The sequence below is a fragment of the Apus apus genome, chromosome 10 (assembly GCF_020740795.1).
Source record: "Apus apus isolate bApuApu2 chromosome 10, bApuApu2.pri.cur, whole genome shotgun sequence".
Classification (NCBI taxonomy): Eukaryota; Metazoa; Chordata; class Aves; order Apodiformes; family Apodidae; genus Apus; species Apus apus.
In genome coordinates this window covers 20,175,272-20,193,023 of record NC_067291.1, presented here as the reverse complement: position 1 = coordinate 20,193,023, position 17,752 = coordinate 20,175,272, and the positions used below count along the sequence as shown (strand labels likewise).

The 17,752-nt window shown below is 41.2% G+C and overlaps 2 protein-coding genes across 5 annotated transcripts in view; both read right to left on the bottom strand.

Moving 5' to 3' along the window:
• The window catches only part of IQCH (IQ motif containing H), a 174,342-nt gene that overhangs the window by 21,967 nt on the left and 134,623 nt on the right, over window positions 1-17,752 (bottom strand). The gene's annotated exons all lie outside the window — the stretch shown is intronic.
• MAP2K5 (mitogen-activated protein kinase kinase 5) overlaps window positions 1-17,752 on the bottom strand; it is a 123,122-nt gene that overhangs the window by 50,196 nt on the left and 55,174 nt on the right. For all 4 annotated transcript variants that reach the window (XM_051628955.1, XM_051628956.1, XM_051628957.1 and 1 more), the window contains 3 exons: window positions 13,085-13,158; window positions 12,114-12,164; window positions 8,680-8,751 (listed from right to left, as the gene is read on the bottom strand). In XM_051628955.1, the coding sequence (XP_051484915.1) occupies window positions 8,680-8,751; window positions 12,114-12,164; window positions 13,085-13,158 (197 nt within the window). The remainder of the gene's footprint in view (window positions 1-8,679; window positions 8,752-12,113; window positions 12,165-13,084; window positions 13,159-17,752) is intronic.

Genomic DNA, 17,752 nt, shown 5'->3' with positions numbered 1-17,752 from the left:
TCAGGCTTGCAAGAGATACTGGAACAGAGAACAACATTGAGGCTACAAGATCTCTTCAGGTTCTCCAAAGTGATATAAGCTACCCTCCTCCTCGGGGTTTCTTCTGTGCTTGGTCTTCCAGGTTTGCCTCTAAGACTCAACATTTTGGGGAAACCTTTGAGGTTTGGCTCTGGTGCAGTGCTGAGCGCAGTGCTCCCCTTCACAGCAAATTAATCCTCACAACCAACCCTCTTGAGCTAAGCAGGCTTGATCACCACCCCTTCTATCACTTGTGCCTGGTTCACAGCTCCTCCCACCTCAGAGAGTCACTCAGAGTCACCCTTTGTCAGCAGGCTTTGAAATACACTGCTAAATAGTTAAGCAAAGACCCTACATTTTCTGTTATGCACAATCCTAAGGACCAGGAGCAACTAAAACATGCCCGTTTTTCACCTTCTCTTCTTTTGGGAGGATCCTCCTTAACTTCCAAGAGGCTGCTGGAGATCCTAAGAAGCACTGCTGCTCTGGTAGCCTATAAACACCCAGAAAAAAACCCATAAATGCCAAACAATTTGCCCTGAACAGAAGTAGAAGAAACCCTGTTTTTTTCCCAATGACTTCTGGCTTAAGAACAGTCATTACCTTAGCTACAGACTTGTAGGAATGTAACAGTTATCTCACTGAAGAAGAATGAAGTAGTTATGGCTCTATGCAGAAAGCATCATTCTGCAGGTCTTATTTAAGCAGAAAAAAAATCACTGCCTTAACAATTACTTGAAACTAAGCATTATTTTGATTCTCACCGATGATTCCTCTCCCTGACCACCACAGGCCTCAGCAGGGGCTCCAAAGGCAGCAGAATAACTGGGGAAAGAGCAGCTTTCTGCCAGATGTAAGTACCGGGTGTATAAATGAGCTCTGAAGAATCCAAAACGCATCAGGATCAAGTTCTTTGGGGGTTGATAAATAGGAAACACGTTTCTCTGTGAAGCTGCTCCTTGAGTGAGAACTGCAAAGCAATGCAATGGATGGACCACGGGCCAGTTCTGCATCCTCCTGAACCATCCCTCAATTCATCTAGTCAGACTTGTTTCCTCCCTGCAAGATTGTCAAGGTATTATAAATTAAGAAACTTACCAAAGAGTATGTAATCTTCCCTGAAATAGCCTGCAGATATGTCACTGTACTAAATGTGTTTCAGATTTAATGAAGCTTTAATGTCCTTTTTAATTTTGCCTGTTTCTGTATCACCAGGGGTCGAGCAAGGCAATCAGCACTCAAGAGGGTGGTTTGGTTTAAAACTAGGAAAAACTCATTTGCTTATGAGTTGCACTGTATTTTCTTAATTAAATTTACTAAGTAAAATGGTTTAAGTTCAGCCAGCCACTGACCTCTGTATGTAGATTTAGATTTATAAATAGTGTCACAGTTAAAGGAAAACAAAACAAAACAAAAAACAAACAGATTAGAGCTTCACTAAAGGGATTTTCATACTCTATCAATCTGTCTGAAGAAGTCACACAAACACATGTAGCACAAGGCTACTGCAGGATACAGAAAAAAATGTAAACCACCAAACTAACACACCATCCAAAACTCATCTCTTCTGCACATACACAAGGAAATCCAGGAACTTCCAACTCAGTTTTTAAAGCACTATAACAAACCCACAATATTTCCATTCACACTAGTTAGGGTTGGGAACTGATCAGTATTTTGTTCTGGATGTTAAGGAGGGGAGAAGGGAATGTTTAAACTTCAAGGAGCTGGTTCTCATAGCCCTGTGGGTACCTTCCCACCACATAATGACTGTAAAACAGTGAATTGCACTGCCAACTTGGTATGGAAGTATAAATGACAGTCAGACTGTATCAACCAGAGACATGTCAGAGTAACCCTTCCTACCCCACTTCACTTTAGAGCAACTACATGTCTGGGTAGGGCTTCTTTTGGGTCAGTAGTGTGTATTTTTTAAACTATTACTTTCTTAGACATGCAAGTAGCCCATCAGAGCACTTAAAATACTAATTTTATGGTGTTCAGTGAGGGTGTGTCCTGAAAAATGATGTGCAAGTACCTGAGAGGAGCCTTCCCCCAGACTTGGACCAGGGAGCACCATCATACTTTAAACCAGTACTTGATGAACTGAGAAATACTCCAGTTATTTAATACCAGGCACAGGTACAGTGTAAGTTGATTTTAGCAAATTATATCTAAAAACACATAAATGAAAGCAAAAAGACCACAAGGCAGCTGGTTTCAGTTGAGGCAGGTGCCTAAACCCTCTGTACTGAGCAGATACATGAACACGAAAGTAAAATGACTTGTGGAAATGATGTAATTAATAATTCTGGAACTGAAAACAGGAATTACCAACCTGGCCCTTATCCAATTCAAAAAGTGACTCAGTGAAGGAAGTTCAAAACATACTTTTAGGACGCTCAGGCAATAAAGTCTCCCACTTAGATTACTATGTTGTGCAAGTTGTTTTTTAATTTACAGTTATACTGAAAAGCACGGGATGTTTTTATTCTTAATTTAGACACGTTCCATGTTTCTCAGCATAACTGCAAATTGAAAATAAGCACATACAATATCGCTAGTGATCCAGCTGAAGGAGGACTTTATAGTCTGAAATGTTCTAAAATTTGTTCTTAATTACCTTGTGCACATTTTACACAATTAAATTTCCATCTAAGGATTTTGCATTTAGATTGTGCACTGCAGTTAAACCCTCATTTTATGGAAAAGCAGCCGCCACTTCGGAACATTCAGACATGGGAAACTTCAAAAATCAGACTTAACTACTGGATAACATAAAATTCCCCAGGTGAAATTTCATTCCAAGACCAATTTATACATTCCTAGATAGATGGCTTAAAAATCACCTGAAACTCTGCAGGGTATGGACCTTAATAAATATTAAATACCTCAAGAACTACTCTAAGATTTTTCTATCCTTCTAATACCAATTTCACTGTCCTCTTATTGCACAGTTAAAAAAAAAAAATAATCCAAAAGGATATAACAGCAATTTACCAGCGTTAAAGTGCTTCTGAGGTTAAACTGACAACAAAGAAGAACAGAAACACAAAGCATCTTGAAGTAGGGTTTCAATTAAATGTGCAGGATTTAGTAATGCAGGACGAAAAAAAAAGAGTTACAAATTAATTTAATCTTCTGCCTATAGTTTGCAGCTGCACTCCAAAGTGTCTGGGGCTTAAGAACAAAGCCTTGAAAGGCCTCAGAGTGAGGAAAGCTTCAATTTTTAATGTATAACGCCATTAGCTGAGAACTTGTGGAATCTGCGACCCCTGCGGAGGGGCGTAAGTGCGGGTAACAGAGACTGATGAAGTGACATATTTGTTCCTGTCGAGGACTGTGAGGAAGAAGGTTATTACTAATACCATCAGGCCCACCAGAAATATGCCCTAATAACCTTTGGGACATTCCTTGGCTTGAGCAGATGAGTTCGAGATCTCTCTACATAAAACATATTAAAAATCAAAGCCTAATTCGCCTTAATTAAAGATAATTAGTTTCACTTTGACTTCTTTTAAATATGAACTATAGTAAATGCACTGCAATCTAAAGACTGCAGACAATCATGATTAAATTGCACATTTCTTCCTGGCCACAAGTCCCTTATATTACCAGGCTTTTACTGCGACGTCTTCAAAGGTGTCGCCGAGAATAGCGGCGCCTTTTCTGAAGGGAGAAAGGTGGGACGTGGGCCTCTCAGGCCCAATCTGTGGCAACAGTTGGGTGCAAAATTCACACAAATGCTCCCTACAGATTAGTGAGCTACTTGCTCAAGCAGCCACGCTGCCCCCTTGCTTGTTTCCCACATTTAGATTCAATACTGAAAGAAATTTTTAAAACAATGCTGGATGTGGTGGAAACGCAGCTCAGCTTCAGCGTTCTCCATCTCCACTGGCACCAGAGTTTGTCTGCCATGCACACCAGGTAAATAACAGGGAAAAGCAAACTGGACTGACAAGCATTGCTAAATTTTGGACTTTTTTTTTTTTTTTTTTACTATACCACACCATATGAGAACAGGCAGCATTAATCTCCAATACATGTAGTTATATACTACAAATACACCACAGCTGATGCTATCCCTTAATTGTCCACTCATCCATCTACCCAGGTAGAGCCCTGGGTTATTTATTTTGCTGCTGCACAGCCTGCCCACAGTGGCCTAAGAGCAATTGCTGAGAAACATGATACATGGAGGTCTCAACCTGCGCAAACTGTACCTAAACTTCCACTTTATTGCAGCTTAGTTCACAATCTTCACTTAATATAGGGTTACATCCCAGTGCAGCAAGCGGATAAATCATCCTGGAATATTACTCTGGCTAAGTTTAGCTGTGAGTGGAGCATATGTGCTTCCGAGTCACTGAAGCAAAGGCCCATAAAATACACTAATTACTGGAAGTTATGGTCACTGAGTGATTGATAGCGCTCTGCGAGGCAACTTCCCTGTTTGCAGCTATTCTGAGGGGCCTCCCCCACCACACAGCAATTATTAATTCATGACCCAACCCTCAGGCACTGGTACCTTGACTTCTCATTCCACTACCACAAAGATGGTGATGGAGCTGGACATTGTCTGTCTTCATCGTGGTGGCCACTGAAGATGGCAGATGAGAAAACAGAGCTAAGGGCCAGTGCTTGGAGGAATCACTCAAAATAGCTCAAGGAGGGGCGGGGGGAATAAAAATCTAGGGCAGCTTTTTCCTAAGAACAAGTTCCTGAAACGCATAATTCTGTACAGAATGATTAAAACTACATGAATACGATGAGAGCAATTCAGGTTATTGAGCAAAATGATTAGTGTTACAGCCACACTTAACAGCTGAGCAAAACCTGCAAGGATCTGTCCACACAAGTCACAAACATCACACTATTACAGTCCTTAAAAATACAAAGTAACAGGATGAGGCTCATTGTAAAAAAAAGCACTTTTGATTTTCTTGTTTTCCTTAATCCTAAACAAAAGATGTTGCTAAATAATCCCACCCAAACAATCATCCGTGGCCTGAGCTGCAAGGCATGAGTCTGCTCCCAGCCACACTTCATGAAACCAAAATAAGGCCAGAAAAGAAACCTTTTCTCCATAAAGTTGGCTCCTGTCCAGGAAGGGTCTAGCCAAGGGGCCACAGAAAACAGCACTGCCCGAGGTCCTACCAGCAGAGAGAAGATGTCAGCCCACAGAGACAGTAATTCAGTGTTTTCAGAAACACTTGGTTTAAGTTTTCTCTAATCCTAATATTATTTAGAGTGACAAAGTAAACACGCATCACATCCAAGCACTACTTGGCTGGGCACAGAAGTGAGGTGTGGCTTTTTTATTAGTGTGGGGAAGGTTGGAATTTAGAAAGGAAACAAATAAATGGGGAGGGGGGTGGAAGAAAAGTAATTTAAGACACATCATAGTGTATCTATTGAAACGTGCCCAGATCCATCTAATGCACTAATTTAAGAACTCTGCCATCTTCTATGTAGGAATGGGGAAATGATGCTAGGAGCCATTCTCAGTGACTCTACCAGCATTGGCAGCATCATCATGGCAAGGCCTGTCCCAGTCTCTCCAGTTTAAACAAGCAAAACAAAATCCTTCTCAATCCAAGGACTCAAAAAGCAAGAACAAGTCCAGTAAGAACTGTCACTTGATTGCAGACATGTCACTTCAGCCAAGTGTCTTGTTACAACATCAAGACTTCTACTCTGCATGGGGATGAAATACAAATTCTTATTTCCCTTGCCATATTTTCTATTGGGCTATTTTAATTAGTATTCCTCCTCCCTCTACTCAGGGTAGCTTTCAACATTGGAGGTCACTGCATGGTCACACAGACATCCACATCACGACTGTCCTCTTTTCTAGCAAACCTTCACCAAGTCTCCAGTGCCACTGCAGAATACGCTGCACCACCAAGCTTTGGCCTCAGGTTGTCCTCCCACACAGCTCTCTACCTGCTATTGTTTAGGTAAGGGTGTAAAATTGATGAAAGATCAACCAAAACGTCTACACATGAGTGAAATCCTGCAGAAGACAAAATCATGGTCTGCAGAACTTCCTGCAGATCAGCTCACCATCTTGATCTTGAACCATAATCACTTCAAAGCTAATGATACGTGACTGATGACATATTTTAGACTCCTTAAGAGTTCTTCTGAAACCTCCTCCTCCTGACTGGATTTCATATACATGAGTCTTTATATCAATTCTATCCAGTAAAACATCTTAAAGACTGAAGTGCTTTAAGAGAATCATGTTAAAGCAGAGCTGCTTCTCCTGTAGCACCCTCTTCAAACATGTTCTTCCTCTCTGCCATTGTGGTCTGAGTGGGCTCTTCTTACACGTCCACCTGTGCTCCCAGCCCAAGTGTGCTGAAGAGCCTGTGACTCCACACTGCTGTCATGGCATGGAGTGTGTTGGGACTGCTCAGGAGATACGTGTGTCTGCCTGAAGTACCCAACACAAGGCACGGTTCCTGGTTATCTGCTGGTGTTCCTGTATGTGGGAATGCCCAGGAATCTGGCTACTACTGCTTCGAGTATTGCCTGGAATAGCAACACTGATGTCACAAACAACTAGCAACCCTTGAAAGCTCTTGCAAATATACAGGTAAGTGAAAACTTAAAATTCTCATTTTGGGGAGTTTTAAGAACTTCTAACACTAGAACTAAAATTAGAACTAAAACAACCTCCTCTTCCCTGAAGGAGACAACACTGATCATTTTGCAAGAAAAGGTAATTTCAAAAGGAGGCCTGAAATACAAGAGAGCAGCTGTTCTCCTTAGCAGAGGACAGTGGAAAGTAGAGATTAGGATGTGATAGAAAATAAGGGGCAAAAATGTATAATTAGCCAAGCACATGAGCTCATATTCTGCTTCCAAAAAGTACTCAGTTTGTGGCATAAACACTTCAATTTCCTACATTCCAATACAGGATAATACCAATTCTATCTTCATGAAAACACACAAAGTATCTGTGATGAAACACTTAAATAGTTTTATGGATTATGTATTAAATTTAATTCACTTCAGAAAAGCCTGAAGAAATCCAAACTCCAAAAAAGGAAAGAATAAGAATAAAAAAGCTAGCAGCTTTTGGGAAAAAAAAAAAAAAAGTCATTTTTTGTTTTTGAAAAAGGGAAGACTGAGCACCCTCAGACAACTCTTATTTCAAAAGAAACAAGAATGCTCACCATCTCTCTCAAAACATAGGTGCATCCCACATCTAATACCTTTCACACTCTGCCAGCAAGTTTTTTGGGGCAGTTTCCTTAACCTCCAAAAGCACTAGTTCAGATTCTCATTACACACAGCTTTGCAGCAAAGAAATTCAAGCCGTTTTCAAGGCTTAGAAGAATATTAAAGAAAATGAGAAGATTTACTTAGCTGATACATTATCGTATGTCAGAACAGCCCCTGGTAACTTGGTCCCAACATGCCATTTCTTTTAAATTAACGTGCTGTCACTGTGCTGGCTTGAAGTTGCAGGGATTGGAGTGGAGATGATTTTCAAATCCTACAGCAAATACTACTTTCCCTTTTTAACAGTTCCATCAACAAGGGCCTGGGTGGCTCCACTACCAATCCCCATGTCAATACAGTGTTACTTTAATGACAGTGACCTTGCGTGGCTCTTTGAGCATCTTCTTCACCTTGTTTTGAGACATTTTTCTAAGCCACTGTCCTTGTTTTCATCATTTAACACATCACTCAAACCACTTCAATAAAACAGCGATCATGTTGAAGAGAGGTCTCGGAGGACCAGATGACATACCAATTAACAAAGCACACAGAACCAAATTGGTTTTTGTATATCTGGTTCAGAAGACAGTTGTGGAAAGGGAGAGAAAAAAAATAAAGTTGAGAAGGTTTAAAAGAGGAGAGCAAATGGAAATTAAAGGAGCTTCCTTAATGTTGGCTAATATATAATGTGAAATTCGTTCTTTAAATCAGATCCATGACCAGACAGGCTATGTTCTAATCATCCTAAACTAAACTCCTTATATCTTGGTCTACAGGGTGAATCACTGGATTTTCTGCTGTGCATCAAAATACCTTTTTTACTCAGCAAAGCAGCCAGCAAAAGCTCTATAGGACTTCTGCACTTAGACCACTGCATTCCACTGTGAGTCAGGAAGAACATCACAGAATCTCAGACTGGTTTGGGTTGGAAGGGACCTTTAAGATCATCTAGTCCAACCCCCCTGCACGGGCAGGGACACCTCCCACCAGACCAGGTTGCTCCAAGCCCCATCCAACCTGCCCTTCAACACTGCCAGGGATGGGGCAGCCACAGCTTCCCTGGGCAACCTGGGCCAGGGTCCCACCACCCTCACACCAAAGAATTTCTTCCTGATATTGGTCATCTTCAATTCTGGAGGTATTGAAAGGATGCAGAGGCATCCATGTACCAGGCCCTGCTTCCTACTCTCGTACTGAGTTTTATTAGAGCTTTTTAAGACTGTCAGGTGGTTTGTACAGCAGCTCTCCACATCACACCAAACAGAACGCAGTCAGAACAAATCCATTCTAAATACAGCTCAGAAATTCAACAATAACTAAAAGCATGCACATAGAAAAGGGTACACAAAGACTACATTATAATATTTTGATGTAAGATTTCATTTGATTCTTGCAGTGTGCACATGAAAATGATAGACATCTGCATACCTCCATGAAGGAAATCCCGAGGCTCCAAACGTCAGAATGAATTCCATACTGTTCTCCTGAAATCCGCTCAGGCTGCAAAGAGACAAAAAGAAACACCCTGATGAGCCCAGCAAACAAACCCACTCATTCCACAAAAGCCATCCCAGGGCAAACAAACCAAGTGAGAAAATGCAAAGAAGCTTCCAGCTCACCAACTGACCCAGCAGAGACCAAACCCACCCTTCCAATGTGCCCCATGGATTGATTTTTGCCACTTCTGGAAGAGCAGAGGACTCGGTTAAGCTCAGAGGTGTGGGCACACATTGCTAAGGCTGGCCTTGGCTTTGGTGTTTGGGCTGGTTTCTCCAACAACAAGAGCTAAAGGCTTCCATGTGCTCCACAAAGCCAAGGTCAAGTTGTGGGAGTCCAACGGTGCCTCTACCTACTGCTACATCCAGGTAGGAAAACAGACCCTGATGTTGAATCCCGGAGCTGGGGAGTCATTAGTGGCTCAGAAAGCAAAGTTACCGAAGCCAAAAGCAGCAGTGAAGTCACATGGCAGCCATTTCATTGTCTACACTTTTAAATTTCATTTTTGACCTATAGAAAAAAAAAAAAAAGAAGACTTGGCTCAAAACTATTAATAGCAAGTTTAATGCCTCATGAAATAGAAAGCTGTAAAACGTAACTGCTAGTTTTTACTTGAAAGGTACAATTTAAGCATTTCCAAGGTCAAGTACAGCATGAAATGTAACAATAAAAGGCTCCATGAGACTTCTCTCCCCACTGTGCTGCTAATGCACCTGTCTAGCCCAACCACCTACAAAGCACTGGCTGTATTTTTAGTCTTTAATAATCCAGAGACCTTTTTTTAGCAAACAAACTCCCAAATTAGTGCCAGTCCAATGTGTTTTCGGATGTTTACACTGCACTGCTAATCCCTGGCCAGGAGCTTTTATCACAGTGTGAATGTTAAGTAAAAAACACATTGTGCCCACCTGAAGGATCAACTTCCACAGCTGCCACCACCTAAAAAACCACCCCAGAATTTAACTGGGCCAAAATCCTTTTGACTCGCTTGTTCTGAGTGGAACAATGATTCAAAAATCTTCATTATTTATTTTTTTAAGTTCCTTAAGGCAAGTCTTCCTGAAGCACAGGTAGCCTAGGCCAGCCTGTCATCATGCAGGGATATGATTTTTAGGCACTGAATTTCAAATAGCAGCTTATCTTTCCAAGTTCTGTATTCACAGAAGACAGTGGCAAGGAAATGACCTCAGTGATTCTATGAAATCATTTGCATGTTTAAACAAAAGGTCAAGTCCCATGGATTGAAGAGTGTGGAAAAGAGGCAAATAACATTAACACCTGCATAAAGTGTGCAACGCAGGGATCATCCTAAGGATACACATCTCAGAAACACCTTCTCTTATAAATTTCTACAACTGGCTACTGTTTGAATCCTTTTTTTTTTTCCTGTATCAAGTGCTGATAAAAGGATTTCACAGAAAATGTGTTTTTGTTGGAAATGTTAACTTCTCAATAAAAAAAGCTTTTTTTCCTTGTTGATTTTAAACAAAAACCTCAATTTTTTAATGGTTTCAACTTCACTCACAGTGTGCCAAGCAGGTAGACAAACTGAAGCTTATGATCTTTTTATTATTACTATATTATTTGTTTTATTACAATTTATTATATTATTTTTACTATTATTACATATGAAAAATCTGTGATTTTTTGATGACTGGGCTATAAATTTGATAATGGCAAATGACTCATTCAGCAAGCAAAAGAACTGTACCACAAGAAATCAGATCAAGCATGATTTAGCTTAAACTTCTCTTTTTCAATTAACAGGTGAATGCATCATATTCATCCACAAACAGTAAGAGAAAAAAGGTAATTTATTTAATGCACACATGGGAAAGAGAATAGTCATCTTGATTTGTACACTTCAAGCATAATACAATTTCATTCTCAGACCTGCTGATGACCAATCTAAGAGTAACAGCTGAGTTGGAAAAGTTGATTAATCTGAAGCTGTTTATTTGTCTGAATCACTGTATTCCAGCTCTTTTAGAAAATGGAGGCACTGACATCAGCAGGCTTACCAGCTAAAGGGGTAATATATAAGACCAGATCTTTTTTTTTCCTCTCTTTTCTTTTTTTAAAAACATGTTTCTGTCTGATGACACAGGACAGTCCAAGTCTTTCTAGGATGGTGACACGAGTGTTTCAGAAGCCACATAATGAGTAAACCTTGACTAGAAAAGCACTTAGGAAATAAATGGACACCCTGGTCTGCTTTCTTCTTGCAAGAAAGTAGGAAAAAACCCCTGAAAGCGATTAAAGGTCATGGATTTCTCTCTCCTCTTTCCTGAGGTCTGAAAAACACAAGTATCAACCACTTTGCATTGTTTACACTTTTTTTTTTCTCTTAAACCAAGCTGAACAGTTATTTTTTCCTCATTAATACTCCAATATAAACACCCTGCTCAAATAATTTTTAAGGAAAAAAAATAAAAGGCAACAGTGAATAGGCCACTCTAAACCAAAGCACTGAAGTTTTCACATCTGGTAAGTGGAGAACTAAAATTATTCAAATTGATCTAGTGGAAAATACACCCTGACTTGGGTAGTTTACTTTCAGACTGGCTCTTGTCACCATTAATCTCACTGACCTGAACACCACACGCCAGTTGTCAGGTCAGCTACAGCTGCTACACCCAAACCTCCCAGCCCAGCTAGCAGCAGCAGGGTTGCCCCAGATGATACAAAACATTATGGGAATTTATGCTTTAGTGTACAGACAAAGGGCAAAAGCAGTCTCATCATAACAAACATTCTGCCCAAAACTTATATAGAAAAGTGAAACACACCGACGATGTGGGTATGTATGGTATGAAGATTACACAACATGTCATTTAATGCCCTAAAATTCTTAGTCCAAGTATTTTAGCTTCAAATTTCCATGGTTGCTTCACACAGGGAACCCCATGTTTAGGTATCAAGAAGTTCATGAGATGCCTACAGAGGTTTCAATGCTTTGCCCAACTGAGGACTTGGAGCAGCTGTTCCCAACCCTCGGACAGCATCTGACTGCCAGTGGGCTGCAAAGAGCCACAGATTCAGTGAAAACCTATTTTTTTAACATTTAACTGTCTTCTTCATTCCCAGCTGTTACAGTGCAGTAAAGGCAACCAAAAATACATGAAAAATCACTTTTCCAGTATTACTCTTCCCTATAAGCAAGAAGCACAGAGCTGGTGAGTACGGATAAGAAGGGAGTGGGTCTGTCAGACAGTTTTGTTTTGTGGCACACAATTCAGACACAGCTTGGGATAAGGAAAGATGAATTTGGAGAACTGAGTTAGAATACACCCTGTGTTGCACAGCACAAGATACTGTGAACAGATCCTTCTGTTTAAATGTGATTTCTGCATAAATCCACTTACCGCCATATAAGCATTTGTTCCAACATACGTCTTGGCTATAGAATTCACCAGCTATCAGACAAAACAGGCTGTTAGAACAATATAAAGATAATGTGGAAATAAAATGGGCAATTATTCCTCATTTAACCTACAATCATCATTTCTATAAATCAACTAAAAATTATGTAAAAGGGAACAAATTTATCTGCAAAGGCATTAAAAATGATTACATCTCTCTTTGGTTGGGAACGAGAGCTCCAATTTAAACAAGCACTGCATTACAGTTTATGGCAGATAACCTTCAACAATCCTGTTAGAAGCAGGATGCTTATCTCTTTAGTACCCCAAACTAGTCTGATATAAAAAGTCAATTTGAAGTAGGAGTGCACGCACTCATTTTTCAGTCAGCTGGCTCAAGATGTGGATAAAGCCACATTCATCACTTGAATGCAACGAGCACTAAATACGCTGGAGGGACAACAGGCTCTGACAACTTATAATACAGGGCTGACCTTCTCCTTGGTCCTCATGTTTGGCTGAGAGTAAAGGTGCTGAAATTCAAATCAACATCACAGCAAGCTCGTGGGTCACTATCAGAGAAGTCCTCCAGGGAGGCCCAAAATGGAAATTAATTAAAATTTGTGCTGCACATTGTAAAAGCCCACCACTATTGTTAGTCCCAATATTAATTTTTATTGTGGGCCAGTTGGGCTCCCCAGGCACGTCTCTCGTTCTGCCCTCCCTTTTGTCTGGCCAAAACACTTGCAGATCAAAGCTGCATATCAATGAAGTTTGCTATTCGTAAGTAGTAATTACAATATCAGCAGTTTTTACTGTCATTAAACAATGAACAATCATATTCAGATGAAGAAAAGTCGCCCAGAGATTAAAAATGAATAGGGCTGTCCCAGCAGAGGGAAGCTTGCTGGGGGGCTGTTTGTCATTCTGCTGTTAGGAAGGGAGCAGGCAGAGAGGGAAAGAGGGGGAATTACCTGCGTGCTGACCCCAAAGTCACACAGCTTCACCTGGCCTCGCGTGTTCACCAACATATTAGATGGTTTCACATCTGTTCAGGGGGAAAAAAATACGGATTTAGTAAGTATTATCCTAGATAAGTGTTGTAAATACAGATTGCTGTGAATATTGGCATGATAGATTTTAGTAGATGTATATCAAAGGTATTTCAAATGCAGCCCTGGGTTTGTAACAGTCAGTAGCACAGAGGACATCATACCTGTACCTCCCAAATACTCGTAATCCATGTTATTAAATCATGGAATCATTTAGGTTGGGAAAGACCCTTAGGTCATCAAGGCCGATTCTGCAGGTGACACCGATCTGGGAGGGACAGGAAGTGCCCTGAAGGATGGGACCTAGAATTCAGAGTGACCTTGACAAATTGCAAAATCAGACCGCAAAAATAAGACGAAATCCAACAGGGAGAAGTGGAAGCACAACATCTCCACAGGGATTAACCAACTGCATCTATATAGGATTAAACAACCACCCGGAGTGTAGGCTGGAGCAGGTCTGCAAAAACGGTTCTGTGGATTATGGCACAAAGGGGAAATGACAGAGAGGGAACAAACTCTGTCATGGGGCAATAAAAGAACAAGCCCAAAGCAATGGTGCAAACGCTGCAGCTGGTTTAGTATTATGGGATAGCAGGGCTGACCTTTGAAGGTTCATCCCAGCCCTGTGACTTGGTATTCCAACACTGCAGGTGGCCGTGCCTCCCTCTGCTCCACCAACCCTCCCCTCAGCTCCATGTAGACAGGAGAGCTGGATTTAATATTCTATAAAAATCACAAAGTATCCCATACAAACACCCACATTTAGGAACAGGGTCAAAACACTAACACACCATTAGCCAAAGCTACTGTGTTCCACCTCCATGGCTTCCACTGCATCAAGCAGCTCCAGCCTCATGGTTTCAGAGCTTTTACAGTGGTTAACAGCCAGCAAAGCCTTACAATTATTACTAATCCTGCTCCAACAAATAAAACATCAATATACATCGCCAAGCCAGATTCTCAGTGCAACGATCAGTGCTGACCCCCCTCTGATGCCAAAAGAAGTTGGTACAAATCTGTTGCATACTGTAAAATCAACATGTGCATAAACTGCTGAACATCCAGCTTGTTGTGGTGCAGGGAACACTGAGCATCTTTCTGTCCCTGGGATGCCAGTTGGGAAGCATAATGTACACGTTATGGTCTGGCTTAAACTTGGGAAGATTAGAGCAGAGTGGCTTTGCCTAATCACTGCTTTCTTCTGTCAAAATGGATTAAAAGCAATAGCTTGTATCTTTGCCTTCTTTAAAAGTGAACACTAGTTGGGTGCAGATGGATGAAACCAAACTAGAAAAGAACCTAATTTTGTTTATCATTAAGTTTGCCTTTGTTTAGCAGATGTTTTCTGGTACCACAGTAGCTTGCTTAATTTGTCTCTGTAATGTAGGAATGTATAACCTCAATTAACAAGCTGATTAAGTGTCTTCCTATATTTGAGTTAAACTCCAGTTTAAAAAAGGGGAGCATTCAATAGTATGTTATATAGCTTAAGTGGGTCTGTATGTTTTAAGTTAGGTATCAATACTGCCAAGACATGCTGCAATTTCCCCCCAAAGCCAGAAGAACAATCAGTCAGGAACGTTTCCATCACGTTAAGCATCGACAGGCTCAGCCTGTGCATCCCGATCCCCAGTCCATCCTCAGGAATTCAATCAGTGTGCTGCATTTTTAATGGATTTTTACCTATGCCTCTGCCTCAGGTGATGAGACAACACCGCTACAGAGCCATCCAGGCAGCCACAAAACCTTCCATACGCTTCCCAGCAACACTTCAGGAATATGTTTTCTAATTAAAACTTCAGGGAGACTCAAATACTCCTTTCCCCGTGGCAACCCGCTGAGCAGCACGGCTCCTCTGCCGAGTGACTTTGCTAAATCTAACAGGATGTGCTGGGCACACCAGCAGGCTCTGCCCTGAGCCCTCAGAAGAACAGCAAGATGCACAATAATCCTGTTTAACCTTCTTTCTAAAAATATGGCAGCCAACAGAGCTCCCCCGTTCCCAGGCCTGTGCTCAATTGGAACGCACTGAGCAGCAGACACAGTCACACCCAGAGAACCCAGCTCCTGACAGCACCAACACTTGTAAAAGGAGGCTGCAGAACCACCAGAGGCCCTTGCTTTTCACTGGAGAAGATGTAACAAAAGCAATCAATAACCAAATGGACACGAGAAACATTTTGGTGCCGGAAATAGGTTTGTAGGATCAGGACCAGATCAGCAGCATTGTTCCTTAACAAAGCAAATCTCCTCCCCCTTGGAGTGAAGGGCCTGGGGAGGCAGGAGGAAGCTCTAGGCATGAAACACTGTGACCTCATGGAAACTGATGATGAGGCAACACACATGAAGCCAAATTCTCTAGCTATAAGGCCTCAACCATGTCATGAGTCCAGAGGAAGAGTCAGGGTGCTCTCCAACTGCAGCCCTCAAGTCCTTGTTTCCTTAACACAACTCACCAGAGGAACCCATCATGTCACCTTTGTCCCCTGTCCCACCAGCTCCCATTAAGGAAGAGCCAAGGCTCCATCCAGCCATCACCTTGTGGCACTGGGGATCTTTAGACCCCATCTCCCCTTCCCTGCTACCACATGGGATGTGACAGTAACTCGATATCATTACAAAAAACATCTGTCACTCATTAAGCATTGCTTGATCCTGAAATCCTTCCACAAACAACTCAAAAAAATAAAACCCTAAAAGAAAAAATGCACCTGGTGATCAGCCCATGAAGGAAGGGACTCTACTGAGCAAGCTGCAGCCAAATCAGCCCTGTGAACAACAAATATTGTCTGTCCTTCCAGCAGAATTTAAGCAGCACCACAGATGGGGGATTCAAGCAAATATTTACTATGAATTCCAACAGTTGTGTTAAGTTTTCTCAAGAAAAAAGGAAGTGACAACCTTAGACAAAAGTGTCACTACAGAAAACATCTCGCATTGAAAGTGGGGAGAAAAAACACCCAATCAGTAAATTAGCCTTTTTGTTTCACAAACCATACAGTTAATGGGTTAAACTTTTTTTTTTTTTTGGTTTTGGAAAACAAATGTGCATAAATAATGTTCTGCACCATCTGCTTGTGATTAATATTACTGTTTAGAAGTGAAAGAATTTAAACAAGAGCCAAAAGGGGTCATTATGCTCCCATTACCAGTGCTTGCTTAATACAAATGATTCCTATGAAGCATCATTACAGAGGAGGAACAAGTCCTCTTCATGACAGATCTGCCTAACTTGTTTCACCTCTGCAAATAAGTGGGAACTCTAAGCTCTTACCAGTAAACGGAACTGTCAGAGGTTCAGCTTTTTGAACACCAAACGTTTCAGTCATCTTGTTTTATTGAAAAGTAAACAAAAAGCAAGCAAATGCTTGTGGGGGAAAAAAAAACAACAAGACACCAGATTTTTAAAAGCTGTCTCTTGACTTTTTCTGTCTTTTAGCTATAAACCCGCAATATGCCAGGTTCAAGGGAGACAAGAGACACAAAAGCACAATTTTAGCTGCAGACAGCTCACAGAACATTACTGTTAACAAAGTGAGGCTGCTGCAAGAATGAAAATATTCTCTTGCCATCATGACCCCATCAGCATGCTTTTTGCAGAGGCCAGGATTATATTTTTATATTAAACAAGCCTAAGTGGTCCATGAGTGTGTATGTTCATACATAAACACAAACATGGACGTGTGTGTATTTTTGTTTGTGCTTCATTATACATGGCACCAACGCTGATCAAATCTCACAAAGCAGTGGGGAAAAGTACAATACGCTGCTCATTTTGGGTGAAATCCTCAGCAACCTATGGTTCTTGCCAAGAACACTCCTCATGGATATGGCACAAGAGCCTGTCCCTACCAACCAGCACCCCTCTGCTCCAGTTAGCTCAGCCTTGCACATCACAAACCAGAAAACTCTTCCAAAAACTCTGACACAGGTTGAAAACGCAGTCAGAAGCCAGGGTCCCCAAACTGTGCAACACACCCTGGCCCCCAGTGCAGTTGTGCACTGAAATACTGATCAGCACAAACACAAGCAGGTAACATTTATTTCATCCGTTTCCTTTAATAAGGAGGTGTGAACAGAGGAAAACAGAGCAGATAAAATGCCTGTGGTCTATACTTATTCTTGAACTTAACAGATTTTGGTTTGTCTTTAGACAAACTTTGACTTTGTACCTGATTAGACTTGTTTAATTGCTAATTCTGTTTTAAATCTAAGTTAATTTCTCATTACCCTTCCATTTCTACTTCTTATCCTCTGGGGAAAAGAGCACACTTATCATTGGGACATTCTCACATCTTCCAAAGAAGTGGTGTAGGTGTTAATCTTATGTTTATGTTTGATGTGGGTGTGAGGACTATGACTACAGCTTTGGGTTTATTAATATGCACGGCTATCACCTCATTAGTTGCAAGGTTTGTTTTGAAGTTAAGCTGTAATATTTGCTGAAATGTCTGATCTGGAATAAAAGACTCACTCATTGTTTGTTTCCTTTGCACTAATCCCTGCTCTAGTCACAAGCTGCCTTTGGCTGCACTGCTTCTTCCCCATGATTGTTTCTCCACCCTCCTTAGCACCACAGTGGAAATT